At 39.9% G+C, this 18,695-nt stretch overlaps 3 protein-coding genes and 1 pseudogene across 3 annotated transcripts; 1 reads left to right on the top strand and 3 right to left on the bottom strand.

The window, feature by feature from the left end:
* Positions 1 to 583: 583 nt before the first annotated feature.
* On the bottom strand, positions 584 to 2,586 carry LOC126597656 (exopolygalacturonase-like; annotated as a pseudogene).
* A 1,661-nt stretch (positions 2,587 to 4,247) lies between these two features.
* On the bottom strand, positions 4,248 to 6,422 carry LOC126597659 (peroxygenase-like). The gene is made up of 6 exons (XM_050264474.1): positions 6,208 to 6,422; positions 5,573 to 5,722; positions 5,365 to 5,450; positions 4,880 to 4,974; positions 4,661 to 4,786; positions 4,248 to 4,555 (listed from the first exon to the last, which is right to left on the bottom strand). Exons 1-6 carry the CDS (start codon positions 6,320 to 6,322, stop codon positions 4,402 to 4,404), a joined length of 726 nt encoding a protein of 241 aa, XP_050120431.1. The 5' UTR covers positions 6,323 to 6,422; the 3' UTR covers positions 4,248 to 4,401.
* A 1,074-nt stretch (positions 6,423 to 7,496) lies between these two features.
* Positions 7,497 to 9,801, top strand: LOC126597660 (eukaryotic translation initiation factor). Its single transcript, XM_050264475.1, has 5 exons — positions 7,497 to 7,818; positions 8,333 to 8,501; positions 8,868 to 8,993; positions 9,353 to 9,418; positions 9,490 to 9,801. Exons 1-5 carry the CDS (start codon positions 7,589 to 7,591, stop codon positions 9,535 to 9,537), a joined length of 639 nt encoding a protein of 212 aa, XP_050120432.1. The 5' UTR covers positions 7,497 to 7,588; the 3' UTR covers positions 9,538 to 9,801.
* Positions 9,802 to 9,954: 153 nt separating this feature from the next.
* On the bottom strand, positions 9,955 to 11,185 carry LOC126597663 (protein PROTON GRADIENT REGULATION 5, chloroplastic-like). Its single transcript, XM_050264477.1, has 2 exons — positions 10,805 to 11,185; positions 9,955 to 10,258 (listed from the first exon to the last, which is right to left on the bottom strand). Exons 1-2 carry the CDS (start codon positions 11,066 to 11,068, stop codon positions 10,154 to 10,156), a joined length of 369 nt encoding a protein of 122 aa, XP_050120434.1. The 5' UTR covers positions 11,069 to 11,185; the 3' UTR covers positions 9,955 to 10,153.
* Between the last annotated feature and the right edge of the window lie 7,510 nt (positions 11,186 to 18,695).

Here is an 18,695-nt window from a genome sequence, read left to right as displayed (position 1 = left end):
AGGAAGATGCATAACAACATTATGATTATATAAAGCCATTTAGGTAAAACACGAACAATAAAGGCATACAAGATATAGAGCAGAATTGAGACGATTTACAAGAAATACTGTAACATAATCACTGTTCACGGTTGTTGTAGTAGATTATTGTTCACGACAAGTATAACATTACTATTCAGGCACGTTGTTGTTCACAATATTAGCTCCTCCGAGTAGGGCGATGTAATGCACATATTATTATATATATTTGAAGCTCGTAAAGTTAGATAGTGAGAGGAAAATTTAGCTCTGATATTTGGAAATATTTTTGGTTAAATACACTCTAACAAAAATGATTCAATCAATTGTCCATGGGAAAACGAACGCCCTATTGATGTCATCCTAGTGGCTTGGATACCAAGAAAACTATATGGAGTAGAAACTGATGCAATCAACTGTCCATGGGAAAAATGAACGCCCCATTGATGTCATCCTAGTGGCTTGGATGCTAAGAAAAGTATATGGAGTAGAAATTGATGCAATCTCAGGACAATATATTAGTATTTTCGTTTTTTCATAACAAATACAGGTATTTGATCGAAGAAAAAAAAATTATGGATACATTTAGTACAAGATCATAAAAGAATAAAAGAATTTTCCACATGTTTGATCAAGAAGAAGTAGCACACGCAAGGGCTTTTGGCACACGAGTAATGGTGGGCTTCACATTAGAACATTGAGAGGTAAAAGGGCCTTGTTTCCGTTATAGGTGAAATCAATGTTAGACAATTCCACATTCTCACATGGTAAGCCCCTGCTGCATACAATTTGGACTGCAAGTGGTGTTACAGATGAGCCTTTAATGTTCTTGAAGTTGACGTTGCTAATCTTCACTTTCGACCGAATGTTCCGTTTACATTGATTCCATGGGAAATATTGTTGGTCTATGATGATAGGGTTGCTGATGTTGACCACTGTAATATCTTCAAAGTGCATATCTGATGCAATACCATCTGAAAGAGAAGCATGCCATGTCTTGATTCTCACACCGTTGGATGTATTAGTCAAGGTACAGTTCCTAACCCTGATTCCAACCGCATGTTCTTCATTCGGGTACCTTCCAAGACTTCCAACGCTTATGTCATGGCCTGGTCCATAAGTAACCCTAGTTACGGTGATTTCTTTGCTTCCATCGCCAATGGAAACACAATCATCCCCAGTTCCAATGTGTGCATCAATAATGTTGATTCCAGGTGAACGGCCGATATGGAGTCCATCGGTATTTATGCTCTCTCCAGGTGTTGTGACATTGACATGTTGGAATGTGACATCGTGGCACCCCAAAATGTTGACGGGGAAATTCTTGCTGTCGAGAGAAGTTATGTCCTGAATTGTGGAATTGAAAACAAAGTTGAACCTCATATTAATGGCGATAAATTTGCAATCTTTGTTTTTATTGCAATCATTTAACTTCCAAGCAAGTGCACCTTGGCCATCAAAAGTTCCACTACCGGAGATGGTGAGCATATTAATATGCTCTAAAGCAACCCAAGTATCTGGTTTGGTAAGTTTGCTACCATCTACTGGAGCTTGCAATTTCCCTTGAACTTGAATCTCAATTGGAGCCTTGCAAGGACCTTTGAAACTTGCTTTTGTTAACTTGTATGTCCTGCTCGGAACAGCAACCTTACTCGCTGTTGGTGATGCACATGCATCAGTCCAAGCCTTGGTTAAAGCCTGTGTGATATCAGACCCGGGCTTTGCACCATATATTGCACTTGTAACATCAAACACACTCAGCTCAGCTTTAGCAATCTATGCTGACAATAAGAACAAAAACACTGTCAGGGTATTCAATTTCTGAGCCATCTTAATTTTTCACCTGATTATTTTCTTTTTGTTTGAAAGTTGATGAACTTCTATGTCGATTTCAAGTCAATTTATAGCCTTACCTGAAGGCATAATAGAAAATAGCCAACTAATTGCTAGCTATTTTTGTACCTGTCCTTAGGAAATTGCATTGTAGTTCCACCTGTATCCTATAATTAGTAAACTGTTTAACCTGAGAATATATATCACCAACAACAACGCACATGTTCTCAGATAGCATTTCTGATTTGTTTGATCCCATTTTTCATCTCCGAACAATTGAAAAGTCCAACAACGTGATGTTTCTTAATGTCAATACAATCTATTTTTTGTTTTCATGAGGGAAATGATCCCTTCAGAATTTGGTAGTAAATCCATTTTTTCATAAATGTGCTTGCATTGGATCATTTGCCACCAGAGCTAAGTTTTTTTGTTACTGATTTTCGACATTGATGATACGCTACATTTGACCAAGCCTTGCTACAAGAAACGAAATTTTGGGTAAGACATTGTATGTTTGATTCAAAACTACAAGATCATATACTAATTTTCAGGTGAAGTAATTTTGTAAAGCAATTTCTTTTTGGGTGAGAAATTGAACCTGATTTCTTTGGAGGAATGAATGAGTCGTGGAAATGCACCTGCTTTAGAGAACTCGCTCAAACTATTCAATGAGATGAAAGGCAGAGAGCTGCAAATCATTTTGATTTCTTCATGGAGGGAGCTTCTAAGATCAGCTTCTTCAGGGAGGGAGCTTCTAAGATTAGCCAGATAATCGTGTTATTGTTGGCCTGATATTATGGTTAGACAAGCCTTATACTGAGGTCAGTTCTCTCTCTCTCTCTCCCTCTCTCTCTCAAAATACTGGTATCGCTGCGAGCAGTGGATTGGCTTAATGGTTAGCTCTTTCTTTTCAACCTACTGCGTCTTAGGTTTAAACCCCTCCTCTTATTCTTAGTGTAACTTAAAATAGTAATATTGCTTGTAATAAAAATGGTTGGCTATTATGGATGGAATCTCTCTCTCTCTCTCAAAATACTGGTATCGCTGCAAGCAGTGGATTGGCTTTATGGTTATTTTTCTTTTCAACCGACTGCGTCTTAGGTTTAAACCCTTCCTCTTATTCTTAGTGTAACTTAAAATAGTAATATCGCTTGTAATAAAAAATGTTGGCTATTATGGATGGACAAGTTTCTTGAATCGAGACTTATGTGTCAAGGTACCAGTCTGCTCAAGACATTAATACGTGTCTTCAGAGGACAGCGACAAGTTTCTTGGGCAAGGGCATCCCGTTGGAATGATTTTTTCCTATGTAAAGAAAACCATTGAATTGGTGGGGAAAGAATTCGAAGCGGTGGATGAAACGTTAGTATTTTTTTTAGTACATCGATATTTTTAATTAGGAAATTGAGAGTTTGGTTAAGTCACACAATTTAGTATCAAATTCGCCATCCACGAGATTCGAACCTAAGCCCTCTTACTTTCAAGTGAAAAAGAATATCACTAGAACGTAGTACTGAGTGACAACGTTAGTTAACTTTGAATAATTGCCAATTTGAATTCAAATGGCAGTTATTTATTCCACCACTTGGTGCAGAAGGTTGTGTCTGATATGCAAATTGAGTATGTCTTTGATCAATTTTATGGATTAATCCAATGATTAATATATTACAACTCTTAATAAAGATTATTTGTGACCTATTATTAATATTGCAAATTGGTTCAAAGGCTGTATTCTGCAGATTTCGAACAACCCAATTTCTCTCTCTTTGTGCATAATTCAAAGCCTCCTCCATTGTTATACAAAAGCTCTAGACACTAAAATCTGCAATATTAGTCCATAGTTAAATCTTGAGTGTTATTATCTATTTCTTTGAGTGTTTAGTGTTTGTCTTAGGAGTATGCAAAACTTTTACATACAACAGGCGTGAGCCCCACTTCAGTATATCCACAATGCTTATTCGCATATCCCTTTGTACACTGAATGTAAGAATGAATAGTCTGAGAGATAGCATATACGAATAGTCTGAAAGCGTATTTATACGTGCCTTGGGTCTCGCCCCTTTCAGGGATGGACATCTTTTTATATAGATGTCTAGCATCTAATTTGTTCACACTTGTTTTTGTTGTTAGGGGTGTTGAAGAAAGGGGAGGAGTGCAAAATTACAAGACTACTGTGTGTGTGTGACAAAGCAACTGATCGATGATGTTACACCATCTGGGGCTTTGTCGAAGACCAATTCAGCAGTATCAATGGACTTCCCAGTGCCAAATGGACATTCAAACCCCGAAACCCAATATACTACATTTTTTGAAAAATTACGGCATTTCACTTTAAATACCTTGAATTTTATTGGAATTGCATCCAATTCAATTGCTTTTAAGTGAAGAACCATAAATGAAAAGTTGCAATTATGATCATTAATTATTTCATCATTTGTTAAACCGTGAAGGATCATCCCTCAATTATTACAGTTCCAACATCTCAAACGTAAACTAGATACTTTACATGCATACATATACATCATTTTGGTACACAGCTTCCATGTTCTTCTACCCCATCTTGGCTCTACCGACGGTATTCATCTTAGCGCAATAATCGAACAAGCTACCATCGAAGCAGCGTCTAACGGCTTCTTTCGACAGCAAACCCTCCTCGTCCCTAGCAAGCACATACAATAGCCCCCATTCCAGCTTACTTGTGATCCTGCCAAAATCAGGCTCGCGAGTCAGCTAAGTGAAGAACAAAAACTACTTACTCGTATCAATATTATATTTGAAATGTAGCATACTACGGACCAAGAATGCTTACCATCCAAAGAAATCAAAGGCAACTCTGTTCCCCTCGGTCATGGCCCAAAGCTCTCCCAGCGTGAACTTGTCAGGCACAGTATGGGCATACTTACTAAACATGTTCTCAATGTTGGCTGGGCTATACCTGGAAAATGATTGCACATAAATTCTAGTGATTTCTTGACCAGCCAATATTGAAGATCCTTACTTTGTCGCATTTTAACTCATAATTACATACCTTCCTTCTGTGTCATATGTCCCGGAATCGCTACCGTGCTTTGCCTTGTGAATGTTGTAGATGTATATGGGAAAGAAAGGAGAAGGAATCCACCCCTGTGATGAAAATTAGAAATTCAAGATATACAATGCAGCTTTAATTAGTCACGCTTTTTCACTCCAATTAGCTTTCTTCTCAACCACATTTATGCTCACTTCTACCACACACCGAGACAAAATGATAGTCGCGTATCACATGATATGGCAGTTGATAAGAGCTTTTTTTACATCATTACAACATCACGTGGTGTTTGGTCTAAAAGTGGGAGCACTATATTCAACCAACTATCGAGAAATTGTCTTCTTTTTTTGTGACGGTACCTGAGCACCATGTTACAACATCACCTTGTGTTTACTCTTAGACTGGCTGTTGTAACTAATTAATGGGCTCTTAAATAATTACGGTCCCTTTCTTATAAAAAAGTGTGAAAACAGTATGCAACTTACAGGCAGAGTGGGATAACTCATAGCCCCATTGATAAGAACAGCCATAAAAAGGGCGACGATTGGGTTGAAACCTATGGCCCGACATCCTGATTAAAGGGAAAAGAATAGAGCACGCATGAGAAGCGATATTAAATCCACTACAAGGCTGCCTGAGGTTGAATATGTACAGTTAATTAAGTAAAGGTACGTTGAAGCGAGCAAGATTTACCAGTAAAAGTTTCCCATGGATAGACGATGCCATTGTCGTCCTGGTCGAAAAACGCAATATGCTGCTGAAGAACACTCATGTTACGGTGCTGATGGCCAACTGTTCCTGTTGGATGGTTTGTGTCTGGAGCAACCAATGCTCTGGGCATATCTGAAGTTGGGGGTGTGTCAAAGATAAAATAAAGAGTGAATTAGTGTCCTGAAAGGCTGTATTAGCTTTTTATTTTCTTTCTAACCTACCTGAGCATGTTACAATTTCCAGAAACTTGTCAAGGAAAGGTTTCCAATAACAAGAAAAGAAAAAATAAAAAAGATATCAAATTAGATAAAAGTTGTTGGGTTTCAATTGGGTACATACTTGTTCAATTTAGTGCAGAAATTCTTAATTAATCCTGTTGTATTTTGATGTAATATTCTTAATTAAGAAATTTAAAATTAATCTCGTAGAAATTGAAAATCAAAACTATACAAGCAGTGTCTTGTTTTTGAACCCCACAAAATGAATTTAGCCAAGTTGGCAAGAGCAGTTTGAATCCCATCTCAATGATTCTAGTGCAATTACTCTATCGTTCGTCAAATTGAGAGAGAGAGAGAGAGAGAGAGCAACAGAAATGAATTGAAACTGGTCTCACATACATGGTTTAGGAAGTTTGGTTTCCAAGTCACTCCTGACTCTCCTCTCAATAGTCACAGGTGCATATGGAGCTTCTGTTGCCAATGCTTCATTCTCTATCACAGCACTCGCAGCCATAATTGATACGGTTTTCTGTGATCTTCTCTGACCTCTCTCTCTCTCTCTCTCTCTCTCTCTCTCTCTCTCTCTCTCTCGCTCTCTCTCTCTATAGCATAATATAGGAAACTATCTAGGTGATGTATATTTTGGTTATAAAGAGCGGTGGTAGAGAGAGAACTAACATAGGAAAGGAAAATAAGAAGGAAAGGTCGTCCTCCCAGACCCCCAGTCAGCTAGTATTAGGTTCTGCGTGGCAAGAAATGCAAACACCACCTTATTTTGGAGAGCAAGATGTGGCTTGATGTGAGAAATGCATGCAAATCTTGCATCACGCCCTTCTTACACCTGGCCACACCATGCACGTAACTCTTTCTCTCTGCGTCCGTGTGTCTTGTATTTTGCGCGATTATGGCCACCATGCACGTAACTCTTTCTCTGTGTGTCCGTATATGTTGTAATTTGCTCGACTTCAGCTCAGCTACGTACACTACCAGAAATTTGGTCTTGCCAGACGAAAGTTCAGTCTGAATATGTGTTTATTTTCTAAGTATACACCTTTCCGACACAAATCATGATTAAGTTGAGATAATCCTATAGTAAATAGAGGGAATAGAGATATTGCAAAGTAGTGTCCATGGCTTCGATATGAACGTAGCTCAGAACGAATCACCACAGAGGGCCTTCTTGTTCGAGGCACCAAACTAACCCTAAATAAAGAAAGGGAGGAATAGAGGAGGTGAGAAAAAAGTATGGACACCTTCGCATCTTTGCTCATCCGTACCTTTTTTATTTTATAAGTGATCGGTTTAAATTTAACTAAATTTCAATTAGTTAAATCTCAGCTGTTCATTCGTGAAAAAATATCAGTTTAAAAGGTAAGATGATAAGTTTTTTATAGCAATAATATGCTTCAAATTCGGGAGAATCCAATCTAAAACTTTTCACTTACAAATAAAGAAGAATGTCATTAGACTATAGTATTAAGTGACGAGTACGCCACTACTAAGACATTTTATATTAATAATACAACGATGCGTAAAATTTTTCTTCACACACCGTTGTATTTTTTTGGGCAGAAAGCAACATTGTATTGATTGTCGGCCCATGTAGTTGGGCTCATGGGGGCCTTCCCAATGGGTCCAGCCAGCGCATATAAAGCAAGCCCGCGGATCCTCCAAATATAAAGACCCGATTCCAAAACCGCTGCCTCTCTCATTTCTCCTCCTTCCAATCAACAAAACCCTGACGCGCAGGCGAATCAAAAGGTTTCCACAAGTGACAACAATGTCGACAGAGATTGCAGCAGCGGCGCCGCCACCAGCGGTAGACACAGAGGAGAATATTTCGGAGGAGGCGGCCGCCGATACCAAGATACAGGCAAGCAGCGGCCCCCACAAGCTGGAGAGAAAGTGGACCTTTTGGTTCGATAACCAATCCAAGCCCAAGCAAGGCGCTGCGTGGGGCTCCTCCCTCCGCAAAGCCTACACCTTCGAAACCGTCCAGGAGTTTTGGTGGTAAGAATTAGATTACATAACCTAAACCGAATTCCCCATCTCTTCCTCTTTTGTTAGTTTGGGGTTTTTAATTATTGGGTCTGAATAATGGATTAATTTAATTTCTCTGTATATTTTTCCTTTTAGTTTGTGTTTTTGTATTTGTTAGTTTTGTTGGAGATGTGGGTTTTTGCTGAATTTTGCTTGTTTGTTGATTGGTGCTGTGATTTATAATTAGATTATGTTTGGTTAATGACAAAATTTAGTGGAACTTTTCCAAATCCAAGTAATGTACCGGAGTTTTTGGTCCCTTTGTTTCCAAAAAATTGAGCTTTGTAATTAGTATTATGTTTGGTTAATGAGAAAATTTAGTGGAGCATTCTGTAAGCCCAGTCCATTAAGTTACCCAACTGCACTTAGTTTCATTGTGGACCTACAAACTCGGATTATTTGTAAATCCACTTTATTCAAGTTCTGAAATTTGATCTGATTTGAAATCCCCAATTTGACGTTGAGATGAAATATCTGTTTGCAGTCTGTACGATCAGGTATTCAAGCCAAGCAAGTTGACACCGAATGCAGACTTTCACTTGTTCCGGGCTGGAGTTGAACCGAAATGGGAGGATCCTGAGTGTGCTAGTGGAGGGAAGTGGACTGTCATCAGCAGCAGGAAGGCCAACCTTGATACCATGTGGCTAGAGACCGTGAGATTTCGATTTCCTTATCATTATTCATTACATTGATTGACACATACACACCCGTCACCCCTGTATGGGAATGAAGTTTGGCATACCATTGGCAGACATTGAATCGAACATAGGTTTGTACTTGATTTCACCTACTTAACGGTTTTGATTGACATTGGAACATTTCATGCCAAACTATGTGGACATTGAATACTACTCTCTCTCTATATATATAGTCAGCATATCCTCCTCACCGGTATGAATGGTTGGTGCATCTTGCTCGCGGTGGGCTGAAGATGACTGTATTGGCCTAAGCACTTTGATTCATTGTGGATTAGGGTTTATTGGAAATTTGATAATAATGGTTCTTGTTTTATTGGGCAGTTGATGGCACTGATTGGGGAGCAATTTGATGAGGTGGATGAGATTTGTGGAGTGGTAGCAAGTGTGCGCCAGAGGCAGGACAAACTTGCACTATGGACTAGGAATGCTGCAAACGAAGCTGCACAGGTGTGATTTGAACTTGCACTTTAAATTGGATGGTTTTGCTATCCGTGTATTTGCTTGATCTATATTCACTCTTCAATGAATTTTGACCTGCTCTGCTATTAAACAATGATATAGCTAAAGCCCCAACTTATATGTGATAAAGATCTCGGCACATCCTAAAAAGAAGCGAAAGCATCCATGAAGACATTGCTACCCAAAATTTGCTTTATTAATCAACTGAAATATGATTACTAATACAAGATATGTTCGATATGTATACTCGCTTGACCTCTGCCCCATCAGCAATATTACATTTCCCATGGTTTTGTTGCAAATTTAAGATGTTGCAAGTGTCTGAATCTTGTTAGCTTGTCATGCAGATGAGCATCGGGAGAAAGTGGAAGGAGATAATCGATGTTACCGATAAGATGACCTACAGCTTCCATGTAAGTTTCAGTCGGTGTTATTTGTGTTGGAGTACTGTTAATTCTATTTCTCACTTCTTCTGGTATTGCAGGACGATTCCAAAAGGGAAAGATCAGCAAAGCCTCGATACAATGTGTAACTGATTTGGCGCATGGGTCTTCCACTCTCCATTACCAAAGTTGTGAACAACGCCACATTTGTCTACTTATTTTTATTAGCGTAATATGATATCGTTCTTTATGTTACGATTTCGAAAATTTTCTGAAGTACGCAGAAACTATATTTTGTTTGTAACATTGAAAATTTGTACGAGTACACTTAAAAAGTAAGTTTTGTTTGTAATACACCCATGATTTACTTGAGTTGACAATCAAATGATTCAAATCTGCATGTTTGCTAAGAACTTTCTGCAACCTTATTATCGGTATCGATGTCATGAAAATGGGATCCAAACTTGGATCCAAGGGGTGGACATGCGATCCTAGTCAACTGATCTAACTCACATAAGCGTTTTACCATCGATTTAGTGAAGGAACATTGCAACTAGAGTGAAGAATGATCATGAAAAGTGCATATGTAATGGAGACAAGACATCGAATTATACATTGTGGTGATGTTGAAGGAATCCCAGCAGGTGGAGACCGGAGAGTGTATGCATGTGGAAGTCGTTTAAGAATGAAATATGAAATCAAACTACAACATCAAATTTCTACTTGTGAAAACAAAATGGAGGCATCCATGCTCTAGTGATTCTATCACGCCAGGAACCCCAGCCTCTCTCCGTTCTTCTTCGCCAGACGAATCAGTCCTTGCCTTTGTTTCGCGTCTGCTCCTATCGATTTGCAGAACTCGGTAATTACCTGCACGGAATATAGGGTTTGTCGATAATTCTACAACATCTATATAAGACCACCTTTTTCTTTGTTCGAATGAAGGTTAAGATCTTGGAGAGGGAAAACTTGATATGCCTATAAAGCTTTAAAATTCCGTAATTCAATAATTAGAGGGAACCGAACATGAGCCTATCACAATCTTAACTCGTTACTCTAGTAACTCTACGCTCTCTCACCACTTGGTTTTGCGAGAAAAAAAACATACTAAGATTGTTTTTAAACAGAAGGCCTCACTAATTCAACAATTTGTTTTGTACCAACCAATTATGCTTTCATCCTAAATAATTGAAAAAGAAGCCGGAAAACTGAAAATTTGATGGTTACTAATTTGTAGCATTTCCAAAGTGATACTTCTCTTATTCGAGCGATATTCTAATTATATTTAAAGTGAACTACGAGAAAGGAGTTCAAATAGAGAAGCACATGAACTAGGCTCAAAATCGAACATCTAACACCAAATTTTAAAAAATATTCTAAACACAGTTACACAAAGGAAAGATTTGTATTAATTACCTGCGAGTGCAAAGCAATAGCTTTGCCTCTAATCTGATTGAACCTCTTCTTGCCAACAATGTTACGCGTGACAACAACAAGAGGTGCAAAGACACCTTTGCCTTCATTGATGTTCTTCATCATCGGCTGCGCTCTCACCGCCTTCCCAACTCTCACTTGGTTCGGGACCGCCTTCACCAACGTCCCATAATCTTCTCCCACAACCGAACTCCCCCAACTTCCATGGAACGACGAATTCAAATTTGCAGAAACTGAGGTTGCCATTGAAACAACAGTGCCTCTAGTTTCTCAGAAGCTTGTGAGCTTTAATGTTTTTTGCAATGGTTGTTGGTAGGGAGGGTTTTGTTGTGGAATTTTAAGAGCCCTTGGTTTCTTTTAAGGATAGCAAGTTAGGAACCACATATATTTATGGCCTTGGTTTTTTCTGCTCCAGTTTTTTTTTCCACGTGTTTTATTTGTACCGCCTTTGTTGGCACTGACGGTCCCTAGTTGTTGGAGGAATTTTTAGTTGTAACAAGAACACAAGTAATACAATTTGTTTAATAGGAGTGGTGATAAATTTTATTTTTTAAGTTATTAACTTTTTAGCACACATATCCTATTATTTGTATAATGACACGTGGTGTATCATCTCGTGTACCGATCACACTGAAAAATCTTTCCTATTTGTTGGGAGGAGGATCTGAATCTGAATTCCTGGTGGGTTTGGTCCACTTCTCACCTTCCTAGAAGCCACTCTGTCATGCGTGGGATGATCTCAGCCGTTGGTTCTAGAAATCTTTCAAAAAATTTCATGTAGGGACATTTTAGAAGGCAAACTTTGAATTAAATTGAACGGTGCATAATAACAACGGACTTCATTGGTTTGAACTAGACTGTTCAAATTTGTATACGTAGTTCAGGTGTCGGCACGGACAAGCACTTCTTTACTTGACGGTTGCTTCATATTGGAACTTTTCATCAGGTACCATGAAGCCATAAAGGAAAAAAAAAGAGGAGACGGAGATGAGGCAAAAATGTAATAGAAGGAGATGGACTTGATCCGATCCTTGAATATCAAAGTGCGCAACGAATAAGACTAATAAAATAAGAATATTATTAAACAAACTGAGAATGCCGAAACGGCTACAAAACCCTAAGAGACTACATTGTGGCTAACTTATTTCTCAACTGAATAACAAGCATGCTATTTATAATAAACTAACCCTAACCCTAAAAGGTAAGAAACCGAAACCCTAATGCTAACAGGTTAAGCCCAGAAAACCAAACATTCAAATAAACAAAAAAGAAGTGACCGTTAGAATTAGAAAAGAAAAACACCTAGCTTCTGGTATATACGAAGTTGTATATCAATGATTGATTGACTCTCCTTACATGTAAAGAGGGAGACGGTGTTTATTGTGTAATTGTATGTCTACAATTCAACTAATTCCTTGTAGCTACATTTGAAGAGCGTGAATTTTCAACCATTGATGGTTGAAGTCATGAGAAGAAGATAGTGGAAAAGGGTTTTAAATTTGCTTCCCGCGGACGGTGTTTGATGCACACCGTAAGTGTCACTGTTAGAAAAAAGTGGCAAAGCTGTTAGAACTTGGAAGCCACAGACAAAAACAGCATGATTAAACGCTGAGAAAAGTATTTCCACGTCAGTTTTTCGTCTTCAAATTCCACTAATTTAGAAACAAAACGAAATGTCTTTCTTCTCAAGCAAAAAAGAATTTCTAAAATGTATATTGTTATTTCTTTTTGGAATTCTGAAAGGGAAGAAAAAGAAAGTGAAGAAGAAAATCAATCTTACAGCAGGGAGAATCTAGAAGATCATACATTTCAAAGAAAGAACACTTCCGGCAAGAGATGAACGCTGAATTTCTGGAACTCGGTAAACCAAGGAAGGTATAACCGATTCCCATGATGCGTTTTTCCAGGTCGTCCTGCACGTTGAAGAACGTGTAACGATCATATGTATCAACAAGTAATTAGAATGATAAGCAATAAAGACAATCAGTTCGCAACCAACAAAACATGATATCTTGGCCATCTCCTTTAGAAGGGCCGTGCAATGGTTTCAAGTGATCAGTAGTTCCTTAGGTGAGAACTGTACATTCTGTATCTAGATTGGAGTGCCACTATATAGATGTTTCATTTCGAAATACTAGTGTTACAAATGATTTAATAGAAAAACGCACAAACAAGCGAAGAAAACCCTAGGGAACATCGTTTCCAAGTACTTCCTGCGTAGAAGTTAAATGGATCAAGATTCAAAGTATCAGTACAGACACGAACAAACTGCACCGTAAAGTACTGCTCACCTCCAGTCTTGTAGCAGTCGTAGAGTACAAGATGCAGGAATAACAAAGAGGAATGACTATTGTTTGAGAAAGCGTAGCAACGTACATATGTTTTTACATGCTCGTCATACTGTCACGGTATAATTGCACCCAATCACCGAAGAAAGCAAATAACACACGTGCAGCAAAGTTTAAAAAACGAAATGATGACAGAACTCATCTACCTAAAGGCAAAATAATTCTATAACAGATTTAAGTGTAACGGCATAAATCAGTGATATCCTATGATTGCTAACAACTTAGAGGGAATATATGCCAGTTGATGGGTTTTACTGCTCTTGGCTAAACTGTTTGACGTCTTCTACCTATGGCACAAAGGTAATTGAACTTTCAAATCTATATATTGGAATACACAACGAGGTAGCAAAAATGTATTCTTGAAAAATTTAATTCGTCAATATTAGCATATATAGCTTCCATGGAATCATTTAGTAAATTTCATCCGAGAAAACATCTTATTCTATAAAACGATACAAAATAAATAAGAAAATAAATGTAATACACAAAGAAACCTCAGTCCAAGAGAGAGAGAGGGAGAGAGAGAGAGAGAGAGAGAGAGAGAGTAGCACCAACATTCAGAATGAATGTAATATCAATGCATTAGTTTCTATTCAAGTATACATTTCCTTACAGGGTAGCACCAACAACAACAACAACAACAACAACAACAACAACAAAGCCTTTTCCCACTAAGTGGGGTCGGCTATATGAATCCTAGAACGCCATTGCGCTCGGTTTTGTGTCATGTCCTCCGTTAGATCCAAGTACTCTAAGTCTTTTCTTAGGGTCTCTTCCAAAGTTTTCCTAGGTCTTCCACTACCCCTTCGGCCCTGAACCTCTGTCCCGTAGTCACATCTTCGAACCGGAGCGTCAGTAGGCCTTCTTTGCACATGTCCAAACCACCGTAACCGATTTTCTCTCATCTTTCCTTCAATTTCGGCTACTCCTATTTTACCTCGGATATCCTCATTCCCAATCTTATCCTTTCTCATGTGCCCACACATCCCACGAAGCATCCTCATCTCCGCTACACCCATTTTGTGTACGTGTTGATGCTTCACCGCCCAACATTCTGTGTCATACAGCATCGCTGGCCTTATTGCCGTCCTATAAAATTTTCCCTTGAGCTTCAGTGGCCTACGACGGTCCCACAACACGCCGGATGCACTCTTCCACTTCATCCATCCAGCTTGTATTCTATGGTTGAGATCTCCATCTAATTCTCCGTTCTTTTGCAAGATAGATCCTAGGTAGCGAAAACGGTCACTTTTTGTGATCTTCGCTAGATTGCTCCGGTCATTAGTGTGGATAAGTATATAAATGGATAGAGACAGGAAAGCAAACACAAGATGTACGTGGTTCACCCAGATTGGCTACGTCCACGGAATATAGGAGTTCTCATTAATTGTGAAGGGTTTACACAAGTACATAGGTTCAAGCTCTCCTTTGGTGAGTACAAGTGAATGATTTAGTACAAATGACATTAGGAAATATTGTGGGAGAATGATCTCGTAATCACGAAACTTCTAAGTACCGAAGTGTGGTATCATCTTCACTTGCCTTATCTGTCTCATAGGTAGATGTGGCATCTTCTCTGTAAGTACTCTTCCTCCATCCAGGGGTGGTATCTTTAACTGGTGGAGATGCACAAGGTAATGTATCAATTTCACTTGAAGCTTACTTGTAGTTTCAGGCTTGGTCAAGCGCGATACAAACCATGTAGTAGGAGTCCCCCAAGTCGCCGAGCTAGGGGATTTGCTGAAAGAGGTGACAGACAAGGTAAGCAATCAGAGCTCCAAGCAATCAGTCCCAGATCAGAAGTTTGATTTCGAGTTCCGGCTGATTGTTCTCATTCTCCCTATCTTGCAGGCAGCATGAAGGATAAAGAGAAGAAAAATGAGAAGAGATGATATGAGATACTTTTGCTTTTGAAGAAGTAACTTTCCACAGACTTATTCTTAAACTGGGCTGGAGGGTTTTCTGGTTTCCTCCAGAGTATAAGGCCGACTGAAGAATTTGAGGGTCAAAACAAGTCCATCAAATCTAGAGTACGTTCGACCCTACTGATATAGGATACTTTTGCTTTTGACAAAGTAGTGGATGTATCGGCACGTGTGCTGTTACGCTTATCTCCACATGCTTCCTTGTATCCTTCTCACTTGCCCTATCTGTTCCTCAGGCAGATGCGGTATCTTCCCTGGAAGCATAAGATGTTGAAGATGAGTACTCGAGAGCAATGCCAGGTAAGTAATCAGGTAAGGGGTTCCAGGCAGTCAGTTCCTGACTGGAAGCTTGATTCCAAGTGCTGACTGATTGCTCTTTTTCTCCTTGTCTTGCAGGTAAGAACAAGGCCAAAGGAAAAGACAGGGAAAAAGCATGATATGAGATACTCTTGCTTTTAACCCTGATGATATGAGATATTCTTGCTCTAGTATAGCTTGTTTGCAGAGGTATTATCGGGGGGAAAGAAAGCTGAATATTTCGAAAGGCTTCGTTGGGAGTGCCCTCTCAGATATGAGGAAGGGTTGAGCATTTTTGCAGGTCTTCCTGTCCGTTGGGGATGGAGGTCGACATATATAGGAGTCTCCCTAACAACAAGTAGTAATGCTATTCCTTTACCCTGCTTGGTCATAGCACGGTAGTGGGAGCTGCCAGCTTCACATGTTTTAACACTGTCAGAGCACTTTGAAAAAGTGGTCTGTGGTATCTGGAAAGTTGATGTTGCGTGTGAAGATTACAGACAAGCTTTATCCAAGGAGGTCTGGCTCTCGAAGTTGAGAAAGTGGTGCCTCTTCGGTTTTCGAACAAGCAATCCTGTCGGGGATCTGGCTCTCGAGATTCAGAGAACGATGCCTCTTCGATTTTTGAGAAAGCAATCCTGCTGGGGGTCTGGCTCTCGAGATTCGGAGAGCGGTGTCTCTTCAATTTTTGAGAAAGTAATCATGTTGGGAGTCTGGCTCTCGAGATTCGAAGGGTGGTGCCTCTTCGATTTTGGAGCAAGCAATCTTGTTGGGAGTGTTTTCTCGAATGTGAGTAATGGTTGGGCATGTTTGCTAGTCTACCTTGCCACGGAGCACAGAGGTTGACACACAGGGACTTTCCAATTATCTAGCAGTGGTACTGTTCCTTTACCCTTGTGGGTAATAATATGGTAGCTAGACCTTCAAAATTTATGTGTCTAAACTTTGTTAGTGCTGTTTCTTTGCTATTCTTTTACCCTTCTTGGTCAGAGCGATGTAGTGGAAGCTGCAAGCTTCACGTGTCTCAACTTTGTCAGAGAACTTTGGCAAAGTTATATGTGGTACCCATAAGCTAATGTTGCGTGTGGAAAGTGGGTGATTGAACAGTAAGATTCATATGCTTTCTACTTCACCAGAAATCTTCAACAGAATGCCCGTAATTTTTGCAAAGCTGAGTGTGCGTGTGACAGGTGCTGACAAGGCTGAAAAAGTAGGTGCCACTTCGATTTCTGAGATCGGCCCTCGTGGTATCTGAGCAGCCCAGCTTTTGAAAAAGCAAGCGCCTCTTCGATTTCTAAGATCGACCTTCGTGGTCTTTGAGTAGCCCAACTTTTGAGAAAGCAAACGCCTCTTCGATTTCTGAGATCGACCCTCGTGGTCTCTGAGCAGCCCAACTTTTGAGAAAGTAAATGCCTCTTCGATTTCTGAGCAGGCGCCTCTTCGATTTCTGAAGCTCCGTCGAATGCAGATTTTTATAAAGGCTGGCATTAAGTTCCAAAGCACACTTGAATCTCCACCAGTAGAAGCTCCATTCTTGCACTTCTAAGATCTTGATTTGTCCGCGACCTTTTCTCTCTTCAACACCTTTGAAAATGTTTGGCCCCTCCGACCGTTGTTTTGACTTGAACCTTGTTGAAGAGGCAGCCACGCCTTTTCCAGACAACATATGGTGCCCATCCTTCGTCAGCTCTACTGGTCCTCTTACTGTTAGGGATTCCGTGATGAAGAATGATATGACCGCTGTGGTGGTGGCCAGGAACCTTCTCACTCTCAAAGATAACAGACTACTTTCCAAACGGTCTGATGAGTTGGCTGTTAAGGATTCTCTAGCTCTCAGTGTTCAGTGTGCAGGTTCTGTGTCTAATATGGCCCAACGCCTATTTGCTTGAACCCGCCAAGTTGAATCATTGGCGGCTGAAGTGATGAGTCTCAAACAGGAGATTAGAGGGCTCAAGCATGAGAATAAACAGTTGTACCGGCTCGCACATGACTATGCTACAAACATGAAGAGGAAGCTTGACCAGATGAAGGAATCTGATGGTCAGGTTTTACTTGATCTTCAGAGGTTTGTGGGTTTGTTCCAAAGGCATTTATTGCCTTCGTCTTCTAGGGCTGTACCGTGTAATGAAGCTCCAAATGATCAACCTCTGATGCCTCCTCCTTCTAGGGTTCTGTCCAATACTGAGGCTCCGAATGATCCCCCTCCGGTGCCTTCTCTTTCTGGGGCTCTACCGACTGCTGAGACTTCTCCTAAGCAACCTTTGTGAAGGCTCCATCTTGTTTGTTTATTTTGACTCATGTATATGTACATATTTGTAACTTATCGGGGATATCAATAAATAAGCTTTGCTTCATTTCAACGTATTGTGTTAAATACACCAAAGCCTTCTTCGCTAAGTTCTTTGAATTTTTCTTTTGTTGAAGCTTGTATGTTGAAGCTTTGTGAGTGGAGCATGTAGGTTGAGGTAGTGTTCCCTTAATTTCCCGAGTGAGGAAAACTTCTCGGTTGGAGACTTGGAAAATCCAAGTCACTGAGTGGGGTCGGCTATATGAATCTTAGAACGCCATTGTGCTCGGTCCTGTGTCATGTTCTCCGTTAGATCCAAGTATTCTAAGTCTTTTCTTAGAGTCTCTTCCAAAGTTTTCCTAGGTCTTCCTCTACCCCTTCGGCCCTGAACCTCTGTCCCATAGTCGCATCTTCTAATCGGAGCGTCAGTAGGCCTTCTTTACACATGTCCAAACCACCGTAATCGATTTTCTCTCATCTTTCCTTCAATTTCGGCTACTCCTACTTTACCCCGGATATCCTCATTCCTAATCTTATCATTTCTCGTGTGCCCACACATCCAACAAAGCATCCTCATCTCCGCTACACCCATTTTGTGTACGTGTTGATGCTTCACAACCCAACATTCTGTGCCATACAGCATCGCCGGCCTTATTGTCGTCCTATAAAATTTTCCCTTGAGCTTCAGTGGCATACGACGGTCACACAACACGCCGGATGCACTCTTTGGTTGAGATCTCCATCTAATTCTCCGTTCTTTTGCAAGATAGATCCTAGGTAACGAAAACGGTCGCTCTTTGGTATTTCTTGATCTCCGATCCTCACCCCTAACTCGTTTTGGCCTCCATTTGCACTGAACTTGCACTCCATATATTCTGTCTTTGATCGACTTAGGCGAAGACCTTTAGATTCCAACACTTCTCTCCAAAGGTTAAGCTTTGCATTTACCCCTTCCTGAGTTTCATCTATCAACACTATATCGTCTGCGAAAAGCATACACCAAGGAATATCATCTT

The sequence above is a fragment of the Malus sylvestris genome, chromosome 13, assembly GCF_916048215.2.
Source record: "Malus sylvestris chromosome 13, drMalSylv7.2, whole genome shotgun sequence".
In the NCBI taxonomy this organism is placed as follows: domain Eukaryota; kingdom Viridiplantae; phylum Streptophyta; class Magnoliopsida; order Rosales; family Rosaceae; genus Malus; species Malus sylvestris.
The sequence above is the reverse complement of the archived record's forward strand: the minus strand, read 5'-3'. Positions and strand labels throughout refer to the sequence as shown.